General features: G+C 41.1%; 4 protein-coding genes across 5 annotated transcripts; 2 read left to right on the forward strand and 2 right to left on the reverse strand.

Annotated features, from left to right (window-relative positions):
- Positions 1-441: 441 nt before the first annotated feature.
- yipf1 (Yip1 domain family, member 1) lies at positions 442-4547 on the reverse strand. The gene is made up of 9 exons (XM_083659236.1): positions 4467-4547; positions 4027-4132; positions 3689-3825; positions 3491-3571; positions 3309-3396; positions 3033-3149; positions 2761-2927; positions 2394-2576; positions 442-1602 (listed from the first exon to the last, which is right to left on the reverse strand). The coding sequence occupies exons 2-9, from the start codon at positions 4058-4060 to the stop codon at positions 1534-1536; spliced, it is 876 nt and encodes a 291-aa protein (XP_083515362.1). The 5' UTR covers positions 4061-4132; positions 4467-4547; the 3' UTR covers positions 442-1533.
- Positions 4548-5877: 1330 nt separating this feature from the next.
- lrrc42 (leucine rich repeat containing 42) lies at positions 5878-9314 on the forward strand. The gene is made up of 7 exons (XM_083658871.1): positions 5878-6473; positions 6580-6711; positions 6811-6929; positions 7091-7176; positions 8282-8395; positions 8559-8643; positions 8866-9314. The coding sequence occupies exons 1-7, from the start codon at positions 6070-6072 to the stop codon at positions 9165-9167; spliced, it is 1242 nt and encodes a 413-aa protein (XP_083514997.1). The 5' UTR covers positions 5878-6069; the 3' UTR covers positions 9168-9314.
- A 2642-nt stretch (positions 9315-11956) lies between these two features.
- tmem59 (transmembrane protein 59) lies at positions 11957-16652 on the reverse strand. 2 transcript variants are annotated; one of them, XM_083659233.1, is made up of 8 exons: positions 16431-16652; positions 16070-16175; positions 15721-15815; positions 15459-15611; positions 15233-15275; positions 14960-15083; positions 14620-14737; positions 11957-12748 (listed from the first exon to the last, which is right to left on the reverse strand). In XM_083659233.1, exons 1-8 carry the CDS (start codon positions 16584-16586, stop codon positions 12593-12595), a joined length of 951 nt encoding a protein of 316 aa, XP_083515359.1. In that variant the 5' UTR covers positions 16587-16652; the 3' UTR covers positions 11957-12592. The 2 variants fall into 2 exon arrangements, with proteins under 2 accessions (XP_083515359.1, XP_083515358.1); XM_083659232.1 differs by having other exon boundaries at positions 11958-12748; positions 15233-15305.
- A 382-nt stretch (positions 16653-17034) lies between these two features.
- On the forward strand, positions 17035-19354 carry tceanc2 (transcription elongation factor A (SII) N-terminal and central domain containing 2). The gene is made up of 4 exons (XM_083658889.1): positions 17035-17306; positions 17399-17540; positions 18083-18276; positions 18864-19354. The coding sequence occupies exons 1-4, from the start codon at positions 17208-17210 to the stop codon at positions 19050-19052; spliced, it is 624 nt and encodes a 207-aa protein (XP_083515015.1). The 5' UTR covers positions 17035-17207; the 3' UTR covers positions 19053-19354.
- Positions 19355-19480: the final 126 nt, after the last annotated feature.

Here is a 19480-nt window from a genome sequence, read left to right on the forward strand (position 1 = left end):
GCCTGTCCTGCAGCCTATTGTGATTAGTGTTCATTGTTTGGAGACTTTGAAACACTGTTCTATTTACTAAAGTCTATCCTACAATACTAATTCAAAATTGGAAGTGAAAATATTTTCTAGAACAGCAGCCCATTACAGCTGACATACACTAAGCCAGATACAATTTATTCAAATTGTATAATTAGGCTATGTAAACAAAAAACACTGCAGTCATATAATTTGGTCCCACCAATGTGTCACTGTAGTTTATTTTCTTTTTCTTTCTTCATTTATATTTTTATAACATTTTCAAATTTGCTTTTAATTTCAGTTAGTCTTCACTGTTCCACCAAGGGTTTCCTAGTTTTTATTTTCTCTTCAATTATCTTTTAAATGTTCATTCAGTTTAAGTTTCAGTAAGGGGGGGGGGGGGGGGGGAACACTGTTGTTGGCTGTAAAGTTAATTCATCATTGTAATAACAGCAGATAGTCTTGGGTCCCACATACAGCTTGTTTTATTTTTTTCCCCATGAAACACTTTAAATTTAACAAGTTTAAACCCATACATTTTTATCAGATGCAATGCCTGACTATAAAAATAAATAGTCTTGAAAAGATAGTTACACAAGTTATAAATCCCTTGTAAAGTAAAAATGGAATTTTGGCATTCAATTGAGGGCACTTTTCCGGTCTTTTCAGTTGTACTAATAATAATGATAATAATAATAATAATAATAATATAACAACAAAATGTGTTGTGCACACAATCAATCTTTTTTTGTATGCTTATACTGGATGTACACAGCACACACTAGCCATCTCCAATTAGAGGATTCAACTTGTATAAAAAATAAAAACATACAAAACACCTTTGATCCAGTAAACATTACCACCAAGCCTGGTCATCTAAATATTTTAACATGAGAACTATTAGGGGGATAATATACCATACCCAAGAGGTCTTTTCTACTCAGTAACACCATACCCCATATATCTTTAAGGGAGTTTAGAAGAACCCATCCCATTAGAAATAACATACTTGCTCCCAGTGTTCATTTCCAGAGGTCACACTTGGACCAAGCAGGGTTTTAATGGCTTAAGACAGAATGGCCAACTGGAGGTGAAATCCAAACGACCCATGACCTCACCAGTACAGCAACCCGATTCTCTCTAATAAGGCAACAGGAGAACCTACAATTTAAAAAAAAAGAATAACACCTGTTTTGGGAAGCAGAAATCATGTCGCACAAGTCCGGTGTCAGATGTTCTACACCACCAGGCTGGCAATACACTCCATGACACGGTCACTGAAGTGAAATGGGACCAACATTTAGAGCTACCACTATCCTAAACAGCTATCATTCTTCACATAATTGAGTGTGAATAAGAAATGGCCATGAAAATGTATATGGTGGTACAATGTTACCTTACATCAATCAGTTTTTACCGCATTTAAACAACAAGATCTTGGCTCAAACATAAGAGATTATGTTACACTAACTGTCTACCTTTAGACAAAGAAAGGCTTTCAAGTGAAAGATGGATGGTCTGTGATCATGGTCCCTTGGTCACTGTCAGGTTGACAGGTGAACTGTCAGGTTCTGGTTTGCTGAAGAAATAGGCCTGCAAAAAAAGGGGGGCCGGGGGGGTACAAAACAAGAAAAGTGAACATGAGTGAACCTGGCAAAGCAGCAGTGTGAAACATATTTTTGCATATAAACATATTTTTTACTAGCATTATGAAAAACTAAAAAGATAAACAACTTAAACAAGTCTGTGAGTGAGTGTGAAACGAACCTACAAACAGGGAAAGCCTGTGTTAGGAAAAATACAGCACTCCTACAATACATTCATCTTGGTTAGCCCGTCACTAACTACTTAGGTTGACTAATTACATGGATGGAACCAGACATAAGATCCCCCTGTGGTTCTGACAGTATTCACACCAGGAAGTGCACTGACTGACTGCACATCAGGAAGTGCACTGACTGGCTGTTTTTCACATCCGTAAGCGACCACGCTACTGTGGTAGCTGTCCCCGGGGACACTATCTCGACACTATCGGAGATAATCACTTCACAGACAGACACGTACACGGGCAAAGACAGAAAAATGGCAGTGTAGCATGGCGTCCAAGGTTGACCACAGGCAGCTGGGACAAAACAAGGACGTGCTACTCAGGTCATTGGAATCAAATGAGCGTTCAGTCAATCATTGTTGTTATCTATGCCACGATGGGCAGGCACAGGCAGCTGAAGTCAACTGGGTCAGTCAAGATGTGGTTTGGCAAAGCACACTGACTGCTGTATCTTATTTCCTCAAACAGCTTTACTTTCAATAAGAGTTCATTCCATGAGGAAAATTATATGAAAGCAGCAGTTATAGCAGACCAATGTCTTCATATGGACAATTACCTTACAACCAACAGCCAGGAGCATATTGAGGACCACAATGGATGACATGATTGCTATTACAACCCTCGGGTTATCATCCCTGACTGCAGGCCAGAAAGTCAACGCCAGAACTGAGCCAGAGAGGCAGAGCGCCACCACAATGGAACACCACCTCACCGATTCATATGGGATGATCCACAGAACCTGGTTTAGAAAACAATAGTACTTTAAGATAACTTGTTTCATGTCATTAATAATACAACAATTCACAATCAATGCTCTAAATGTCTTTATGATGTAGGGAAAAATGAATATTCCTTGATAGTCAAGATTGTAAATCTACATTTTACATTTTCTGCATTATAACACAAAACATTTCAGTTCTTACCACTGCAGGTATGTAAATAGAAAGGGAATATCCGTAGACACAGACAATCTCCATAAAGGAGTAGGACACCAAGTTCATGATCTTGTTGTTTCGCCATAGCAAGAAACCCCAGAGGGCAAGAGGAACCAGCCAGGCATAGCTATAGATCGCTGTTGCAGCTATGGTCACTGTGAACACAGCAAATTTAAAAAAAGAAGAGTTAAATTTACGGTTTCCTCGTACCTGCAACACGACTCAGGCTATCATGAACACGAAAGAAAAGTTGCACTTACCTTTTCGAAACTCTGGCACATACTTGTACTGTGGTTTGCCTAGGTGCACCAGGAAGTTGGATATGTTTCCGCTGATGGCAATGGCAAACACAAGAGTAGTACAAATCCAGAATGGTCCTAAAAGCACACATATAAAGCATTACTGCACCCATTTACTTTCTACAAAGCAGCTTTCATCACAAATATGAAGCCAATAGACAACAGCCTTCTGCCATGGTTATTTTCCATATTTTCTATACCCAGAAAACATGAATGTTAAATTTTTTGAGTGCTAACCATAGAGATCCGGGTTTCTGCGAAGGTAAAGATGAATGAAGTTTTTCCCAGGCCATGGCAGCACTGATCCCATGATTCTTTCCTTCACCTGAAGAAATGTTAGTAACACAACTGTGTACTCAAGGATATGTGTGAAAATACTGGTTCATAAAGTGATTAAAAAGAAGTAGTAAGTATATTACATGATGGGTCTCAACATCAAAGAATGTTTGGTAGTACTCAAACGTCCAAAAGGGGGCACTTTTCTTCTGTCCAGAGAGAAGCTTTAATTGGGGGGGGAAAGAAGAAGGAAAGGAAAACAACATAAATCTCAAGTATTCATAGCAAAGTTAGTTAAAGCCATTTTAAGAACACTCAGTAAAACAATGCCTTGTCCTCACCTCTGTCTTGTCATCATCAGCAAGTGGGTCGTCATCTCCCTCAGGAGTCATCCCAGTGTGTTTGATATCCTCATCCTCAATGCTGATGGTGGTTGCATCCTTGTTGGCTCCCAACAGATTACCAGCCTCTTCAAATTCTTAGATCATGATGTGGATAAATGGAAAAATGACAATATAAAATATAAATACATAAATAAATCACAAAGTCTATGCACAATCTCACACTTGTATGAAAGTGAACTATTCAGCATGAGATGGTGTGTGTTTGTGTCTGAGTCTGAGAGAGGGAGAGAGAGAGAGAGAGAGAGAGAGAGAGAGTGAGAGAGTGTTAAACCCACCTTGAAATTGAAAGTGATCATTTGTCGACGCCATTTATAAGGACTCACTGACAGTATGACAACAAAAATCTCACCAGAAATTGTATAGCAACAACTTGCTAAGTAGCTGTGAAGGACAGAAAAATATATTATATATTGCATTCCCTCTCTATATGTCGATGCTAGTTTTAACGCTAAATTAAGTAACGTTAAACTACAAACAATACAAGAGAATAGGTTGTCAACACGTAACATGACCAACACTTGAAGTTGGCTGCTAGCAAACACTTTTTTACTTTTGACAGCACGTCATCAACAGCTTAGCTAACTGACAGCTAGCTAGCTAAACTACTATCAGAGACAGTCCATTATAGTTACTATTCTTGAAAATAGCAACAGTCCCATTTGTAAAAACTCAGTCTATAATTTTGGTTCAATTATTATGACAATGGATGTTGTACCTGATTATGTTCCAAAAATCATGTCACTTCTCTCAGTTAGCTTAGCGTTGCCTTGGGCAGAGTAGCCTACTCGTTAGCTACTAGCGTTAGCTAATGACGTGACGTGAACTTCCTCATACTTGCATTCGGCTTACTAACATCAAAATAAAAGTTCACTTAGACATTCCCAAGATTTCAAAATGCTAAAACATTTAAATAAGTATTGCATGTATATGACTAAACAGCTAATTCATCTCATAACGGGGTGAAAAATTAATTGGGTAAAGTTAGTAAAATGTTGCTTTTATTTTGAAATGCAATACTAACAGGAAGAACTCTTGTTTACGGAGCTCCACGGTGTCAAAAGCTGTCCAGAAATGTCACCGTAGTGTGTTTGATGGGGTTTGATGGGCCGCCATATTTGTTTTTACTCCTAATGGCCTTAGCGGAGGGTGGGATGTCATAGAGGAGGTCTCCCTGAGCGCGTGCACATATGGTTTGTGGCGACATCTTGGACACGGGGGTGTCCACTGTTCAAAAGCTGTCCAGAAATGTCACCGTAGTGTGTTTGATGGGGTTTGATGGGCCGCCATATTTGTTTTTACTCCTAATGGCCTTAGCGGAGGGTGGGATGTCATAGAGGAGGTCTCCCTGAGCGCGTGCACATATGGTTTGTGGCGACATCTTGGACACGGGGGTGTCCACTGTTCAAAAGCTGTCCAGAAATGTCACCGTAGTGTGTTTGATGGGGTTTGATGGGCCGCCATATTTGTTTTTACTCCTAATGGCCTTAGCGGAGGGTGGAATGTCATAGAGGAGGTCTCCCTGAGCGCGTGCACATATGGTTTGTGGCGACATCTTGGACACGGGGGTGTCCACTGTTCAAAAGCTGTCCAGAAATGTCACTGTAGTGTGTTTGGGTGGGTTTGATGGGCCGCCATATTTGTTTTTACTCCTAATGGCCTTAGCTGAGAGTGGGATGTCATAGAGGAGGTCTACCCGAGTGTGTGCATATGTTTGGCAAACTCCCACTCTGAACACAAACCTGTCCAGTGTCCAATTTGTAAAGGCTACGCACTCCAGTGAACAGCTTTTATCTATTAAGATACTGAGAAGAAAGTTCTCAATGTTATTGAAACAGTTATTGTCATACAGAAAACATCGTTTGTATTGTATAGCTTTATTTAAATGCTTAGTTTATTAGTTTAATGTGGAAAATAATCATTTTTCATTCGCCCCTGTCTGCTCTATAATTGTGCAGAATCGTTCTTTTACTTTGAAATTTTTTGAAAAATCTCACCGGAACTTCTTATATTTGCTAGCTCTTATATTTGCTCATAGAACGCAGCTTTGTTTACACATGTTGAATGAATCTAACTGTGGTTGAACCGCCTGGCAAGCTGCATGTAAACAGTAAATCAATTGATTTAGATTCAGAAAGTAAATATAATAGATACGAAAATATTATTTCTGCATAGACTTCGCGTTTGGTTCCTGTTAGCAGAGGTTTTAGCTCGGTAAGTCAGTCAGCTAAACGTTAGCCGCAGCAGTGAGCTAACTTTTTTTTGCAGCATAGCGGTTACGTTATGAGCTGATTGACGTTTTCGTCATTTTCGCAGTCAAAATGTGCGACCTTGCTCCGGGCAATGGCACTATTTATGTCCGAGAAAGAGGACATCTTCGTCGTGTCAATGACATAGTACTTGCAGAGACAAAGCCAGTGTCATCGTGCAGAAGGACAAGACCTCTAGTGTTGAGAAAAGAACACTTTAGATTCACCTACAATGCTGAGGGAAGTCTGAGATACTCTGCAAAATCTCTCTTTGACATCTCTCTATTATTCATAGCTGACAACATTCACCATGTGGATTCACTGGTCGGCTTCCCAGAACAAATAGGAGACAGACTTTTTGCAGCAGCAGACGAGAAACATGTATTTTTAGACACGGATATATCTCAGAGAGCCTTGCAGTTATTCAATGATGCTTATGGGGAGATGGTGCTTGGGTCCCTCTGTCTACGAAATAGGTAAGTCTGTTATGGTGCCCCCATTTTATATGTGACATTTCAAGCCTATATTTCTTTGCCCGGGAACAGCATCGCCTAACATTTCTTGTCCCATTAACTTCTGTAGGTTTGCACTCTTGTACGAGAGGATGGATGAAATCAAAACATTTAATGGTTTGAAGTCTCTGGATCTGTTTGGCTGCAGGCTAGGAGATAGTCACGAGATTTTCCAGCATCTAACATCCGACCCATTGGCCAGGTAATACCTGACTTCCAAGTCCTGAAGAAATTATATCAGGAATATAATGCAAATTATGAAGGATGCTGTTAACATTCTTCTGTCTGTTTTCTTCGGTAGCCTGATTCAGCTTTCCATTGGAGCCAACGGTATGTCAGATGTGGGCCTTCAAAGATTAACTGCACCTATCAGGATGCTGAGGAAGGGGCTGGACAGTCTTCAATTCCTGGATCTCTCCTGTCAGTTACTAAAACGTGCTCATCAATTCATGTATTGATATTGACAATGTAAATGGATTAGAAGCTTTTGTTCCATTCCAGCCCAATAGAAAGAATACAAATGTGTATGACCAATATTTAATTGTTTTGATCAGTTATGAGATGTTCTCCTTCTTACACAGATAACCCCATCTCAGAAAGAGCTATTAGATATCTCACGTGCCTCCCAAAACTTCAGAAACTTGATGTATCGGGGACCAATTTGAAGGTGAGACAGTTGCTTCATTAAAGCAATATTCCACTTAGTTTTAATTGATTGAATCTGACGGACAAGCCTGTCTTTATTGTCACATGACACCCATTACAACACATGCATGCAGGGCCACACACACACACACACACACACACACACACATTCTGACGGTGGCCGGTGAAATACAGTCTGCTCATTTTGACCCAGACCTGGCATACCCTTCCTTTGGAGGGCAGCCAGGAGCAGTGGGCAGCTTTTCGATACAGCTCCCGGGGACCAACTTCTGTCATAGTCGTTGCTGGTCAGCTGACAATCTTCTGCTTGTTTTCAGTAGGGGGTCCATACCCGATGTTGTAAAGTATGGAGGAACCCCAGCGGAGCACGGGGAGAACATAGATTGCAAACTGCACACAGAAAGGCCCTTTTACGAGATAGCCCAACTGGACAGTAATAATAATAATAGATAGGACTTATATAGCGCTGGGGGGGGGCATACCCTCAGTGCCCACAGCATCCCAGGCGGGAATCAAACCCAGGACCTTCTATTGTGAGGCGACAGTGCTACCACTGCAGCTGACATGTGGGTTATTTGACACTTGACCACCATGAACTACTCACCAAGATCGGATGTAGCTGGCCACAAAAATAGCTTGGAAATTTACATTTAATAAGTTTGTGAACAGATTCAATAACATCCTGCCTTTAAGATGATAAAGCAGTAATTAGTCATTTTGCATTTCCATTCTTGGTGTACACTAAAATTAGTATATACAAATAAAAGTAGATCCGCTCACCCAAACGGCAACTATCTCTTATAAATGGCATCCCCTCCACTATGTTCTCTCCTATCAATAAAAATGCTATATGCTAGAATTATGTTCTAAAACGTTCGACCAAACATTAATTGAAAATGGGGGATCTAAATGTACTTGTTGAATATGTTCACCAGCGACTGTTAAGTGTAAGTTTTCAGTCTAGTTTCGTGGCCTCTTTCAAATTAAGGTTATATTATCGTTTTCATGGCAGCCAATAAGTGCTGATTAACCCTCATGTTAAAACTAGTGGAATTTTGCTGTAGCTTGTGGCATTGTTGAGATCTGAATGTCTTTCATGCCTCCAGATTGGCACAGTAGTAAAGAAAACCATGTGGGACCTGATGGGACTTGTTCATTCTGAGAAACCGCTGGATACCTTTGATCATTCAAGATGTGTCACAGAAGGCTGGGCAGAGCAGGTAAACATCCTCAGATATTGTTAGAAATATACGTATTATTACGTAAACTATGTTTTCTTTTAAATAGGCACTATACTTCTATTCTATACGTAGCAGGTTTAGTAGTTTTTAACATCTCACTGATGACCTTCATAAACAAACTTTTGACTTGTTTATTTTTCAGGTTATAAACCAGTGGGAAGCAAGTAGCACACAAATGCCAAAACAGAAAAAGATTGAAGAGTCAAGAACATCGGCACTTCGCTTTTGTGAGTTTTCTCCCATTTTACACTACGTTAGCATTGTAACAGTAGGCTAATTTATATGTCCGGTTGATCATCATCACACAACAGTAATAATAATGCATTTTATTTGTTCTGCACTTTTTATTTACACCGAACCAGTGCTACAGTTAAGCAAAATATAAAAACAAATCAATCAAACACACACACACAATTTAAAATAATCTTTGACGTGATTGTATTCTCTAGTTGGCAGGCAAAAGTTTGTCAGCGATGTACTGCACGCAAAGCCGCTGGTGTCGGAGAAAGAAGAAGCAGAAGAGAGAGAGAGGTTTCATTTCTACAAGCCAGCAGCAAACGATCGCACAGGTCGTCCTGAGACTCCGCTCCCTTCCACAACAAATGATCATGCAAAGCCTTCCCAGTATAATGTCAAGAAGAGGCAGCGTCAGTCAGACAAGCGTAACAGTTGGCATCACACCCCTCCAGCTAAACGTTTCTCTGCATCAGCTCTCAGTGTAGAGGACATTGACCTGTTGAACAGCTACTGAGGCGTGCATCCTCCATGTAGCATTCCACTGACACCAGGAACCAGCCAGACTAGCCATAATGCTGGTTAACAGGTAAAGGTCACACTCAAAGGACCCAGAAACATTTCCAAGATGATTTGCAGCGGTGCAATGTTGTTCCTTTTTCTTGGCTGCATTACCCTTTTTTCTTTTCTCTAAATAAAAGTGTTTATTTTGTATGCATTCAGTTAATTGTATTTTTTTTTTCATTGACATAAACTGTGTGGGACCATGTAGCCTACAACTTCTACTGGAGCACCACATCCTAGAACAGTGGTTCTCAAAGTGGGGTCCCGGGACCCCCAGCAAAAAGGGCAATAATTTATTTTCACTATAATTCCATCCATAAGTAACACAATGGCAGACAGGGTTTCATACACTTGCTGTAATAAAACATCTAAAAGCAAAACATCTTACATGGGGGACCCTGGGGGTCTGTGGTCTAATTTATGTCGTTGCGTACAAAGATGATGGGATTTCAAGCAAGACGACCCAACTTCAACTTGGAGGTTTTCGGCCGGTCTGACGAGTCAATGGGAAAAGTCAACGTGATCTCAGATTATGACAGATTCTTTCGCCCCCATATTCATGCAAGTAAATATTCGGCCCATTCCCAGAAGCCACATATCTTCAGAATATTCTGACACTAAAATGGCATTTTTCAGACGGACAGATCAGGAGAAAAATAAACTTGTTCAAGACCTGTATCAGACATCTCAGCAACACACTTTCGCGAGATTTGGCAACAGGAACTCATGTTAGGAGGGAGCGATTTAGCTAAGGCTGAAGTTCGTTGTTGATGTAGTACCTAAATCTCTGGCTAGAATTTTTTTTATGTAATATCTGTATTGAGCTAACAACGGGCAGCTTTGTGTTTATATGTGTGGTTTGTGTGGAGTTTGGGAACTCACGATCTCTATTTCAAATTAGCTTGCTAGGTCGATAGTAATGGAAGATCTGTGGTTGCGTAGCAACAACACCGGAAGTAAGTACAGCGCGTGTCCAGAACCCGCCTTTATTGGCCGTCACAACTACGTCATATATGACGTCAGACTAGTTTGCGGGCGTCGGCTATATAAGAGCACCTGGCCCCGCTAAAAAGGTAGATACCTCCACAGTTATAAGCACTACTTGAACTGAAAGCATTGACCTATAAAAAAGTGAAAGTGACGATGGAAGTGACTACATTACAGCCGTTTACTGCTGTAGATTTCACCGATTTCACCACACTCTTCAGCACCGCCACCGATGGATACGGCTATGATAACAGCCTTGCCTCCACAGCAGACTGGAGCAGCATCGCTCAGTTACTGAGCGATGCTGCTACTGAGCCTCAGCTTTTGAAGAACCGGCCACAGCAAGACAGCACCCTCAGCACCGCCACCGAGGGATACGGCTATGACAACAGCCCCCCCTCCACAGGATACTGGAGCAGCTTACTGAGCGATGCTCTGAGCGATGCTGCTACTGTCACTGAGCCTCAGTACTTGAACTGGCCACAGCAAGGCGTCATTCAGGACACCACCCAGACACCTTACGGCCAGCAGATGGCGGCCAGCGACCAGGTACAAGGTGCAGGAGAGGTCAGCACAGCACCCACACCCAGCCCCCTGACTCCACCCAGTGTAAGGAGGAACACTCCTGTGGGACTGTCTGCTGCTGACAAAAAGGAATACCGCCTGGCACAAAACAAAGAGCAAGCCCGTCAATGTCGACAGAAGAAAAAGGAATATGTTCAGCGCCTGGAAAAACGAATGGCTGATCTCGAGAAAAAGAACAAGTCCCTGAGGGAAGAACTCCAGACATTAAAGGCCCGTTATTGTGTTTGAGGAGAGGTCGAGGAGTGACAGCACTGCACTACCCCCCCCCCCCAATCATCTTCCATTTGCACTGTGCTTCAATCAAATATTTGCACTGATTTAGATCACAGAGAACTTTGATGTATTTTACTGTGGTCTTCGAATGTGATATTTTTTATAAACTTTTTGATACATTGTTTTATACATTGTTTGCTTGTACTGACTTGAACCAAATGTGTTTCCCTTGTGTACAATAAAGTACAACTAACCATACTAACTAGTTTGTGTTTGTTTGTATCTGGGGACAGTGATGATGTCACTGATGATTGGAACCTAGGGGGAGCTTCCCATGATGGCCTTGAAAATTGTGGGTAACTAGATACCTAGTCAGGAGGGCACGTTCACTGGATAGGGAATCCCTGACTCTTGACATCCTGCTTAGTCCAGTGTCACTTGGACTATGCTGTTAGTTTATTATGGTATTGGAGCCTTAACAAGGCCTTAAAACAGAAACTCCAAGTAGTACAAAATAAAGTGGGGCTGGGTGACAGTCAGAAGCCATGTGGGCACTGGCAGGTCCCAGGGGTCCTTGACCTTGACATCAGATGATGAAGACCTAATAGGGTCGAAAGCTTGCCAACCTTGAGCGCAAATAAAAACGGGAGCTGCTAATCAGTGTGCGGACAATTCCTTTATTTTTTACAAGTTTCCCTTCTGCCATCTCAGACATGCATGCCCACCAAAGGTAAACAATGCCTAGTACTTTTGTGTCAGTTGTAGACATTAGACAAGGTGGGAGTCAATTTTGTGGTCCAAAGTTTGAGATCACCAGCAAATCAGCTGACACTATTGGACATCGTACCAATAATTAATTTGTATGTAATACTAATATTACACTGCCGTTGTAGCAGGATTTTGACTCTTACATACACACCCAAAAGATCACTAGATTATGGATGAGAGAAAAACAATCAAACCCATGTCAAGAACGGTTTCACTCCATTGTGTTTATTTCCAAACCATTTTAATTCTGAGAAAAGACGAGTCAAGTTACAAAGACCCATGATGTACTGTCACCTTTATACAGATTAAGGGCATATTATTATTGTAAAATTCAAGGGGATTTTCACCTGGAAACCACTGCAGTAGAAACATGAGAACACAAAGGGTCAGCAATAATCTATTACAAACCAAAAAAAAACTATTTTACCAAAGGTTTATGGTTTTAGTGAAACCTGTAGTACTTCAACTCACAAATAGTTTATTTACGCAGCATTATTCCATAAAATAAGCACACCAACAGAGGGCTAATTCAAACACCAGAATAGGAGAAAATCTCAAAAAGCTATTTGGCTTGTACTGCCACTGCTATAATGTAATGCCTCAATTATACCAATATACAGAAAAACAAACCCTGTCCTTCACTTCAATTCTAAAAGCCTGAAAGAGAGACGAGACATTACACAACAGTCATAGAAAATGTGCTTGAAGTAGTTATTCCTATTTAGACACTAGACAGCAAGAAGCCAGGGTCTTGTGCCACAGGATGAAATCAACTTCCGATTACGTATTAAGAAGAATATCCCTACTCTGCTGCTACTTTGGCTTCTAGATGTTGGACTGGTCCAGGTTGACTTTGGAAGGGAGGGGGCCGGCCTCCTCCTCCTCCTGCCCTGTGGAGGTGATGATCACCAGGGAGGACGCTGGGTACGGAGTCAGTTTGTGTTCCTTCATGTACTCCATGTCACCATATATGCTCAGTTTCTGAAAGCAAAGACAAGAAAAAGAAATGTTTTAACCATAAATGACATCAAATTATTATCTTGACAACCAACAGTTGTCAAAAGAATTAGAGTGCTGGCCTGAAACCAATAGACACACTGCATGAAATAGGCCACGCCCATCACGGGGGAAATCGCTCCGTTCGCGCCCACAGACCAGCGTCATTTTCCTTGAATTAAACATAGCTAAAACTAAGCTGTTGTGTGGTGGGCTGTGCAGACAACAAATGTAAAAAATCGCCAGTTAAAGTTTTTTTGTACTCCTGAGCAAAACAAGGAAGCCATTGAGAATTGGCGAGAAGAAAAATGTGGATCTAGCTGTCAAGGAAGTAAGTTGGAGTGTTCATCTTCCGTATATACAATCTTTTTGTGCAACACGCAACCATGCACGCGACATAGGAGAACGCCAGGATTGGAGGGGGGGTTTCTGTTTTCCCCCCGTTTTGGGCATGGTTTCTGAATGATGACGTGCTCCGCAGTGTCTCTCTATTGTCCACTCTCCATAAATCAAGGTATTAGGTAGCCTATATCAACGAGTAAAATTCATTGTCTTCTGTATTGGTGACAGACTGTTTTACATTTTAGGTATTTAGCTGAAGCTTTTATCTATAGAGCAACTTGCAATAATACATGTAACAAACATTAATGTGGCTAGATTAGGGATTCACAAGCTAAAGGATTTTTCTTGATTAACTTTTACAAACAAATTATCTATGTTCGTTGGACCAATTTTTTTGAAGTACCTATAAATGGCCTATGAAGAAGATAGGTGCCTTCCCTACACCTGAATTCAAATTAAATCAATACCTAAATCAATACCTAAGTTTACTCTAAAGATATGGTATGCTATACTATAAAGAAAACCAAGTTGATTTTCCCCACTGATATGGCTGTGTAGCCCTATATTTTTTTGATTGATTGATTGATTGATTAAGGTGTCATGCACTCATCGTGCCCAACCCAAACGGGTTTCCAAGACACACAATAAAATACAATGATAATACAGCATTGACACATGTACAGTGGTACAATTAAATAAAAACAGGTTGTAGGTCAGCGTACTGCTCAGACAACAATACAGAGCAATACATCAGTTACTAAACAAAAAGTTTTGTCTTTTCTCCCAAGCTTTACAAATAAACTCTGCTGTGGGGAAGGTTCCTTTTTGAAAGCACAGATCAAGTTTCACATAATCGTCCAATTCAAAGAAGTCAGCATAAATGGACATTTTACTAAAGAGTACTTCCATTGCATAAGCAGTACAGTAGAACAGGAAATTAATTTCGTTTTCAATTTGGCGTAATTCACATAGTAAACAGAGTCCATCTTCTTCAGGGGTTGCTTTAAACCTACCAGTCTCTAGTGCTAATGGAACAGTTCCAGAACGCAGTTGAGCACACAGGGATATTTTTCGTCTGTTCAAGTCAAACTTCACATAGGGCTCTACACTGTAACTGTCTTTTATGTGACGATAAGTTCTTAATTTTGGTTTATACCATAAGTCGACAGACCATTTATTTTTATACATACTGAACATTATTATGACCTATACCTTTAAACAGAAGAAAAACAGCATAATACAAGCTGAATGTTTAGTAAATTACTGATAATATTTTCAAACCTATTAAACAATCAATGTGAACTTTTTTACTTTAGTCTCCCTCTTCTGGTCATTTAAAAAATAATTTCGCCCAAATAAGGCCCAGTAGAGAGGAGCTCATCTGATGACAATGGGTTTAATTCGACAAGCTTGATTGATGTAATTAAACAACAATGGACGTTCGTAGATCGATTATTTGTGAACATCCTTAACCTAGATTGACTATCAAGACAGAAGAGTGGAAGAAGACTTACCTCAGCAGGTACATATTGGTCTACAGCAGTTGCCACGGTGGCACAGCAGATCCAGATAAGGACCAGCACAGACAGGATCAGGGTTGTAGTAAGAATCCAGCCTGGCAGCCAAGGGTTCCTAAGCAGGGAAGAGGATAAGGTTCAACGTACAAAGATGTAGCCTAAATTACATTGTTAGCTCCACTGGGAATCAAACACTGAACCTTAGTGCTCTTGGTTCCTTGCTGACTGATATTAAGGACCAACATCATCACAAACATCATCCTCTGGGAATAACAATAAACAAGTTTAACAATTTTGCTTCCTTGAAAATGTAAATAAATGTGTTTTCCCAACCAACCTTGAGAGGCAGCTGAAGATGTTGTAGTCCTCGTTGGTGCTGCGGTCTCCAAACATATCTCTGTCCCTCTCCTGGATTAAGGTGCGGTGGTATTCTTTGTAAACTGGGTTGCTCAAACCAGGAACTTGAAAATGAGAAAGGGAATTAGGTGAGCTGCATAATTTTTTTTACACATTAAATGTGTGTATTTTCCTTGCTCCATTACAATTAAAATTATTTTCTAATGGGAAAGAAATACAAATTTGATGTAGGTGTCAGTCCTTATGTCCTTACATGTCTTTTGTGGTTCTTCGTTAACTTCCTTCTGCAAATCAAACTGGGGAAAAAACTGGATCTGTGGTTCAGTCTGTTAAACAGAAAAACAGAACTGGGCTTCAAGAGTTGCTCTATTACTATAAATATAAATATTACTTTTACACAGTGACAGGATAAATCAAGCAGTTAATTTGCTTGCATACATGTCAAGATTAGATCAATTAAAATACATTAAGTTCAATACCTGGAATATGACAACCTTGCCGTCGTCAGCCTGGAGGTAGAACGTCCATGAGGAAGTGATGAAGTTGTGAGCCTGACTCATTACATCATCCCAAAACCCTCTGAACAGAGCCAGGGGGTACAGCAGGTGAATCCTGGGCATCATGGCCACCAACTGACCAACAACAGTAGTGAGTACACAGTGTAATAATTTGATGACGGATTTGCATACTCAAATAGACTGCTGTAACTGGAGGCAACAGTGGTGTGCTACCGTTTCTTACCTGTTCCTGTCTTTGTTCAGCAATGGGAAGCTGATTCTGACAGCCCAGGTTACATGCATACTGCTCATCTGACTGGGAGTAGGCTTCATGGCAGGCTAAGCAAATTCAGAGGTGGACAGGTGGTGATAAGTAACAGATTGTAACATAGGATTATGAAGGACACAGGACAAAGAGGTCTTAAAGAGTTAGGAACCGACATGTATGCATGAACATGAACACATGGGCAAGTGTTTATAGCTAACGTTAACTGTAAGCTATTACACAATAGCCTCAGCGATAGCAAGTCATAACAAAGATGGGCAGTGATGATGGCCTAACGTTATTTCGGTAAAAGCTGTGTGTAGCTTACTGGATTCACACTCGGATTTGGTCTGATTCAGGTCTTCGCTGTCGCCAACAAACTGACAAATTGAGAATAGACGACAACCTCTCTGACAGGCATAGAGCTCCTCTTCCTGTAAGTTAGAGCAAACAAGACAGAACCGGTTGAATAATTACCTGCACAAACGACATCCGTTGAGACGCCGTTTCAACGTATTGAATAACCAAACCTACACAGCAGCCATGCGCTTCCCTTTCTAGATCACATATTTTATAGAACAGATAATGCTATCGTAATATAAAGTCTGCACTATGCAGGCTTTGCTTTGCTACAAAGCTAACGACGCAGATGTTGACGTTAGCTACTTTCAGAGCAGGATCGTACTCACCCGTGGATAAGTGTGCAAACTGTATGTCATTTGACATGTTTTATGACAAGATGCTGTATTTCCCAAGACGCTATCAAACACATCTGAGGACGCTGATGTGCATGCGAGCACGACGAGCAGTCCCAAAATACAGTCAAAGGAGAAGAAACTCCCCATTTTGTTTGCGAAAATCTAACCAAACAACAAACACAACAGGCTCCCCTTCTCTTCCTCCTCCGTCGTTGTGTTATCTCGCGTGATGTGAACAGAACACGACCCTGGCGAGATTGGCGAGAAGAGACATGACTCGCGAGAGTTTTAAGCCTCATCTCGTGCTGCCTTTACATGCTCCTCGTAACTTCTAACTCCTAGAGAGTCGAAAACGTAAATTCGCGTAGTACATTAAGTGCTTTTGGGAAGAAATAAGGTAGATTTTTGGTGGAGTCCATATTGTCTACCAGTTCCCCATGCGATACTTAAATGGCACATCTGAACAACTCGGGTTGCGTCTCGTAGAATCCCCACTGTCATGTGCGTCGAACGGTTACGAGTTATTTCCGAGTAATCCGACAGCGCCAAAGTCAGCACAGGCAGGGTAATCTATTTAGTTAATTTAGCACTAAATTACTACTAGCACTGACCAAAAAAATACTAGTTTGCAACGCTGTTCGTAACGTGGTTAATCAATTGCTTTTTATTGAACAAACAGTGCCCCAGTTTAAGTCAGTGGCCATTAAAGCCAGCCACTCAGTCCACTAGAATAGTTAGCTGTTAGCATCATTAGTTTCTTGTGTGGAAATGGACAAATTTGTAGTACGGCTACCCAAGGGTGAAACGTCTAAAGAAACAAAGAGCAAGGACAAGGTTTACAGACAAACGACGATAGAGTCTTTACGGGTAAGGTAACGTTAGTAATAGGCTTTACGAGGGGGAAAAGAAGCTAAGTTACTGTTATTGTGTGACATATTTTGCTGCTGTTTGTCATACAGAGGGTGGTTGTGATTGAGGACATCATGCGCTACAAGTCCATGTTGGAGTTGCCTGAACAGACCAAGGACAACCTTCTGGATGCCTTGACAGAGCTGAACAAGAAGATGCCATCCAGGGAGGTGCTGAAGTCAACAAAAATAGGTAGACCATTATAGTAGTTGGTATAGATCCATCTTTCAGCACGACTTTCCATTATATTTATCACCCCCCCCCCCCCCCCCCCCACACACACACACACACACACACACACACACCCCACACACACACACACACACACACACACACACACACACACACACACACACACCCCACACACACACACACACACACACACACCACACACACACACACACACACACACACACACACACACACACACACACACACTGTAGACTCGCACGATGCACTGTTGATGGGAAGGGCATCAAGTAATTCAGTTTAATCTACTCAGTAAATCAAACCAATATACCCAAGATGATCGATAGATCCCTTGATCTACATTGTCAAAAGAAATAACATACACAGTATTATTACAGGCTGTGGGTTGGTCTGCACTGCATGCTACATCAGCAATGCGACTTTAAAGAGCACACATCCATCAAAACAGTGCTCACCTCTACCATCATATACACATGGATACATTCATTTACTGCAACACGTTGAGAAAACTTTCCCCTTCTAAGGTCACACTGTCAACAAAATGCGAAAGCACGTGGACCGTGAAGTGAGTTCAATGGCAGCACAGGTTTACACTCAGTGGAGAAGCTTCATTGAAGAGAACTCCAATAAGGCTTCTATTGAAGTACGCTCCGACAAACAATCTGAAGGTCTCAGGAGCAACGCTAGAAGACTAATGGCTGATGCCCTGGAAGTCAAGGTGAGAAATCCACTGTAATGGCAAATACCAATGTACTTACTCTTTGGCTCATTTCTTTCACTGTGCTTCTGTTTTACATTTGACATTATCCACGGCTCATTTACCATTGTAAGGCTTTATTATTTTGAGTAATGCTCGTTTAATGAAAAGCTATGAGATGCTCAGTAATATGAACTCATAAAAACCTAGCACTGATGACTGTGAATTCTTGCAGTTTAATGTTGCCTTCCGTATCAGGAAACGTATATGCACATGTTGAAGAACATGAATTGAGACTTTTCTGAATCAGGTCCACTTAAATTCAGCATACATATGATCCATCAAGCAGCACTTATTTACAAATTGATTTTATTTTCATTTACATATATATTTTCTACAAATAAAGACAATTATTTATTGAAAAACCTGCTCCTACCGTGTAAAGCAACATTTCTTGATTGCAAAACCCATGGCAGCCTGTTTAAATGATCTTTTGCTGTTTGGAAAACTGCACATGCTAGCCATTTTGGTCACTGGCCAGTTAATTTACTAATATGAATACTGAATAATCAATGTATGTACATTTTATTTTCTTCTCTGACCTACAGGATGATTGTGGCCTTATCGACAACATTGAGAGAGAAGTGTTCCACCAGAGCTGCCGGTTGGTCAGCGGTTCGTACAGACGGACTATTCGGGCGCTGGTCTTTGCCTTCAAACACAAGCCTGAGGTCAGAATGCAAGTGAAGGACAGCACAATTTCAGTGAACCAGCTGGTTTCCAACTATAAGAAATAACTGAGGCTGGATAAGACGGAATTTAAGACTGCATATCGAAGCCTTCTGGTGACTTGATTTCTCCTCCCCCTGTTGCCCCCAGCCCCCCCATTTACTCCCCAAATTTACTTGGCCACTTCCCCCTGCTAAGTTGCCCTGGTCGTTGCTCCACCCCTTCTGCCGATCTGGGGAGAGTTAGCACATGCTTCCTCCGATACATGTGCAGTTGCCAACCGCTTCTTTTTGCCTGACAGCGAGGAGTTTCACCAGTTCCCGTCCCCCCAAACAGCCCGACCAGAGGAGGCAACGCTGCACTACGGGACGCCCTCTTATTGAAATTGATCAAGGTTCTTGGTGCATGCTGTTTTTGTTTTTTGTTTTTAATATTTTTTATTTAAAGTTTTTTAAATGTTTTCTCTAAATGAGATAAAAAAAAATACTTTTATACT

The sequence above is a fragment of the Poromitra crassiceps genome (assembly GCF_964638095.1).
Source record: "Poromitra crassiceps genome assembly, chromosome: 23".
Lineage (NCBI taxonomy): Eukaryota > Metazoa > Chordata > Actinopteri > Beryciformes > Melamphaidae > Poromitra > Poromitra crassiceps.